This window comes from Solanum lycopersicum, chromosome 12, assembly GCF_036512215.1.
Source record: "Solanum lycopersicum chromosome 12, SLM_r2.1".
NCBI lineage: Eukaryota > Viridiplantae > Streptophyta > Magnoliopsida > Solanales > Solanaceae > Solanum > Solanum lycopersicum.
The window spans coordinates 53,625,102-53,630,701 of record NC_090811.1 but is presented as its reverse complement, the minus strand read 5'-3'; the positions used below and the strand labels follow the sequence as shown (position 1 = coordinate 53,630,701).

The 5,600-nt window shown below is 33.3% G+C and overlaps 1 protein-coding gene across 1 annotated transcript; it reads left to right on the top strand.

Moving 5' to 3' along the window:
- Positions 1–1,206: 1,206 nt before the first annotated feature.
- Positions 1,207–3,302, top strand: LOC101268074 (H/ACA ribonucleoprotein complex subunit 2-like protein). The gene is made up of 4 exons (XM_004252214.4): positions 1,207–1,507; positions 1,610–1,679; positions 2,423–2,528; positions 2,954–3,302. Exons 1-4 carry the CDS (start codon positions 1,378–1,380, stop codon positions 3,113–3,115), a joined length of 468 nt encoding a protein of 155 aa, XP_004252262.1. The 5' UTR covers positions 1,207–1,377; the 3' UTR covers positions 3,116–3,302.
- Positions 3,303–5,600: the final 2,298 nt, after the last annotated feature.

Here is a 5,600-nt window from a genome sequence, read left to right as displayed (position 1 = left end):
AAATCTTTATTCACTTATGCATTTATAAAACATTGTCTCGTCATCCAAAAAAAAATATGCACATTATTAGGATCTCAATCTGGAAGCTTTATTTGTGACACTTGTTTTGTGATTTTTTCCTATTATTATTATTATGTAAGCGTATACATGTTAATCTAAAAAGATTTGATAGGTTATTATCATCTCAAGAATTTTGAAATACATGTTCGTTCTTAGTGATTCTATACTTCTTTGAGTTTGTATGCTTCCACTAAGCTTTTATGATTTCCGAGTTTTAATAGACCTTAATTGCATAATTTCTCATGGATCTTTCTTTATATTTAAGTAGCTTTTGTATTGACAGTGTCAAATGTGGTAGAATAGGGAATTTCACATAATTTTAGAGGAGTTAGATCACTACGAAAGTCGGCTTTGCCTCTAAAATCTTATCCATTAAATTGTGGTTGGACATAAAAAAAAAATTGTGATTTAGTCGAATACATTTAACATAAATTGAGTATTATAAATGAAAATTTAAAAATCGATACTAGAAATTTGATCAACAAGTGAGATGAGTTCTCAATATTTTTTCTTTGAATTTGTATTTAGTTTTAAATTTTTGTAATTGAGAATTTTAAGCAATTGTTTCTTTTCGAAATATTTTCCCTCCCCTTAATTTCTCCTTTATGTTATTTAACAATTGTATTCTTTAAATTAAAATAAATACTAAAAACATAAATAAGATCCATAATAAATTGAAATTTCTACATTTTTAGCGAATATTGAAAGTGTTGACAATAGGTCATACTAAATGTTACATATTGACATTTTGAAAAATGGAAAAATTACTTGGAATGATACCTTTAATAAGTAATTACTCATTTTAGCGATACTTTTTATTTATTTATAGCAACACTATTCTAAACCTACAATATATATATTAAAAGTGAATTATATATGCAATGAATATGCATTATAACTGTATTTAAAAATATATTATGCTTGTTTTGTAAGAAATCGACACATTGTATTAAAATATGTGATAAATGTATTAATCATCAATAAAATTTGTGTTACATATGAATAATAAATTATTCTTTATAATAGATATTAAAATTACGTGAAACAAACTTGTTATTACTATAAATGATTAATATTTTCATATTTATTTTAGTTTCCTTAAAATTTCCCCTTAGTTTTTCCATTGTTTTAGGTGTAAGTAGCTTTGGGCTATTTTGAATGGATATATTAGCGGCCCAATTAAATGGGGCCTATTTTGTAGAGCTTAAACCCTAGCAGCAATTAGCCTAATTCATCTTCCTCATAAACCCTAGTCGCTGCTTTTCTTTCCAGAAGAAGAAAAAAACCCCAGAAAGTTTACGGGAAGAGGAGGGAGAAATGGGTAGCGATAGCGAAGTAGAGAAGAGTGGACAAAAGGAGAAGAAGAAGGTGTTTGCTTTAGCTCCTATTGCTAAACCTCTTGCTGGAAAAAAACTCAACAAACGCATCTTCAAACTTGTTAGGCGAGGTATATTTAGAGTAATTGCGTATCTGTATCTGTATATGTATCTGTGTATGTTTGAAAATTTTTGATTTGACTGAACTTTTTACCTTATTGTTGTAATCTCAGCTGCTGAGAAAAAATGCTTGAAGAGGGGCGTTAAAGAGGTGGTGAAGAGTATTCGACGAGGTCAAAAAGGGTAGGTCAAATTCTTTTCTGTTAATATCATTTTTATCGAATTAATCTTTATGTTTCTTTATGAGTATTATGTGTTATATGATCCATTTAATGACTGCTTATGGAGACTGGATAAATGTTTACTCACTTGTAACAACGACATCATACCCATAGTGTGTACACAGACGTATATTTAGAGAAGAGATGGTTTGGTTCAGACTTACTCACATATAGGCTATCGAACAATTTTATGTACTCATTAAAGAACTTTGGAGACATTTGTAGATATTAGTAGATAATGGAAATGTTGTATATATATTCGGGTATTTGTACAACTTCAAGCTGTTCACCATATATTTATTGGAGAAGAATGGGAATCAGATAGGGTTTAGTCTTATTATTTGAGCCTCTCTCTTGTACTAATAATTAATTAGCGTCTAGTTTCCAGACAAGGGAGATACAAAAATTGAATTTGGAAGTGGCCGAGGTTGGAATAAAAAGCGTTGGAATGTTAGAGTACTCTCTGTACTATGATTTTATATCGATATTGTCTAATCATAACATGTAATAGCAGGCTAGATTTTCTCAACACTAAATTTTGCTTTTGAATAATGTAATTGCATTACTTTATGAATTTTCTGTGCACTTTTCATTTATGATATTGCACTTGTTCTGTTGCTATGTAGCTTTTCTCTTTGCCATCTACATAGCTTTTCACTCGTTATATTGCGCCTCTCATCATCCTTTTGTTTTTGGTGATTACAGAGTGTGTATCATAGCTGGAAATATATCTCCTATAGATGTCATCACTCATGTTCCAATCCTGTGTGAGGATGCTGAAATACCATATATCTACGTTTCCTCAAAAGAAGTAAGTTGAATTTACATACTTTTGAATATGCTTTCTTTTATGTTTTTTCACTTGTTACCATTTGCAGCTTCCTTGATCTTTGAACCTGTGACACTGTATTATAGAGCTTGTGTATAATCTTTTCCATGTGTCAAAATCACGAATGTATAGCCCAGTCTTATATATCATAAACTCCTTTTGTTCAACTCTTTCTTGTTAGAAGCATTATACTTCCATTAGGATACGTTGGCCATCTTAAACTCAATAAATAATGCTGTGGTGTTCTCAGAATTCTAAACAGTCAGTCATGTAGCCTTAGATATACAAAGGCAGGCACTGTGATGCATGCTCTCTGCTTGGTTTGTGTATGCCATGCACCATGCTCGTACAAACTGTAGGTATTTTTATGTTGCTATGATTGTAAAAACTCGTCAACTCTGTTTCAGGATCTTGCGAATGCTGGAGCCACCAAGAGACCAACATGCTGTGTTTTGGTGCAAACAAAGCCTGCAAAGGGAGAACTTAGCCCGGAGGATCAAGAGAAACTGAAAACAGATTATGATCAAGTTGTATCAGAAGTTGGTGAAATGGCATCCTCGATGTTCTGAGTATCAACAACATTAGGATATCGGAGTTTGTACCTAATTCCCTACTATTCAAAACTTTTGTATGGCTCTCTAGTATTAGTCTTTCCAATCTGAGCTACTTCTTTCTTCCCCTTGCTCTAAATTCTGGAACATGATTCATAGCTGCTGCTATGCATTGATATCCAAGTGTTGCTCTATCGTGTGTGAATTGTTTGCAGGCTGGTGCTCCGATTAGAAAACGTGCCATCAGCATGAAGTAAGTAGATAGACCTATAAACAATGCATTATTCAATGGATGCATCAGTAGTGTGACAATTTAGTAAAACGGGAACGAGAAATATTTATTGACATTTGATATGGTTAAGAAGCAACAATAATGCCAAATGAATAAAAATACGGGAAATATAATTGAAATTTTAAATACTAGATCAGACCAATTGCTCAACCTACTTTCTCTGTCGTCTTAATAGCCCATCTTTGTCTCGGTAGAGTGTTTAAATGGCACATTTTAGTCCTCTTCACCATTACATAGAAAAAGTAAGCCACAGGTTCAAGTACAAAATATCATTATTACCGCTTGGGCAATTAGAACCAACCCTAATCGCAACGATCCAATTGCAATGGCTGCAACGTCAAAATTTGACCCAAACCAAAAGGACAGAGCCTTTCATTATCCAATCTTAAGAGAAAACAACCAAATAACCCCTTAACCCATGCTCAATTTTTAATTATATACTTATATTTTACAAGATTTCTATTAATATCTATGGCATTTAAAACGCGAATCTTGACACACTTAAAATGTCACCCCCAATCTTTGTTACGGTGTGTAATACATACACCTATTTTTCAAAAGGAAATATATACATATATATATATATATATATATAACATCACCAAAATACGAGCCTGTTTGGTTTAGCTTAAAAGTTGGTCAAACTGACTTAAAAGCTGGTTTTTGACTTATTTAGCTGTTTGGCAATCCTCAAAATAACTTATTTTAAGTTTAAAAAAACTTATTTTAAGGCAAAAGTTAAAAGCTGGGGTAGAGGGCTTTTTTTCCCAGCTTATAAGCTGTTTTAAGTTGACCACATTTTTACCTTTTTACCCTTAATATTTTTATACAATCTCCAAATTACCCACATAACCCTAACATCTCTTTCTTCTATTTTTCCCTTTTCACGTGTGGATGATAGACAATTACTATTTGTAACAACCTGTTTAGTCATTTCGAGCAGTAGAATCATTGTGATAAAAACTGACTGGGTCGACGGATCACGCGACGGACCGTCATGGTCATGACGGACTTGTGAAATTTCTCCTGTGGCTCCCTTCATTACCCTCAACGACAGGTAGGACGAACCGTCATAAGCACAACGGTCCGTCGAGGATCTTCGTTCAAAAACACATAAACTCGAAAATCTGGGTGCTGGGATCAACTCTCTGAACTTCAAGACGGAACTACAGCACGGACCATCGTAGGTACGACGGACCGTCACAAACCTCTTACTGATTTTGACTCTCTGAACTTTGTGACGGACTTGCAGGACGGACCGTCGCAGGTACGATAGGCCGTCACGAGCTGCGTAACCCCGACTGGGTCGGATTTCTGCTAAGAGTTTTAAAGGGGTGTTTTGGACTATTCCTGATTATAATTAAGAAATTAGTGGGGTAAGTTTAATAATGTATTTACTTGGGGGTTAAAGGAGATAACATTAAAATAAATAGTGGGTTACTTTTATCATCTTTTATACTTGATTATATGATAATTTGGGGAAAAGAAAAAGAATCTGGAGAAGGAAAAATAAAAAGAAGAGAAGGAACGAACAAGCGAGAAAGGGAGAAACGAAGAGAAAGGAAAAAGGCATTGAGAAGTAGCTTGCTTGATCACAATTCTTCGGTGGAGGTAGGTTATGGTTTATGTTATTTCATATTAAACTCTAAATAGCGATTGATATGTATTGGGTAGTAATGTAAAGTCTTCTATATGCTTGATTGTGTGTTTGTATGTTGTGATTGTGGAATCCTAAATCTTAATCCTCTCTATTAAGATGATGCATTGACATAAAAGAGGCTTGATGAACTAAAGCAATGAGATTAGGGGATCGGGTGTCACATTCCGACATGTAGCATTAGGGGATCGGGTGTCACGTTCCGACACGTAGTATTAGGGGATCGGAGTGTCACGTTCCGACACGATAATAATAAAGAGGATGAACCTTGAATTACGTAATATACTCAAATTTAAAGAACCTATTTCCCAAATGAGTATGGTGTGGAGGCTTGAGTCCTCATGGGTGCACTTTTTCTTCTCCTATTTAGATAGATATTTTCTACATTTCATTTTCTTGCAGCATTCCCTAAATCATTGAAAGTATGATAAATATAAATAGACATTACATTTTTTTTTATAAATAGTTCAATTTTCATTTTTCATTGTTTTAACTTTAAAAATTGAAATTTGAAGTATTTAAATATCTTCCATTTTTTTCAGTAATAGCCATTG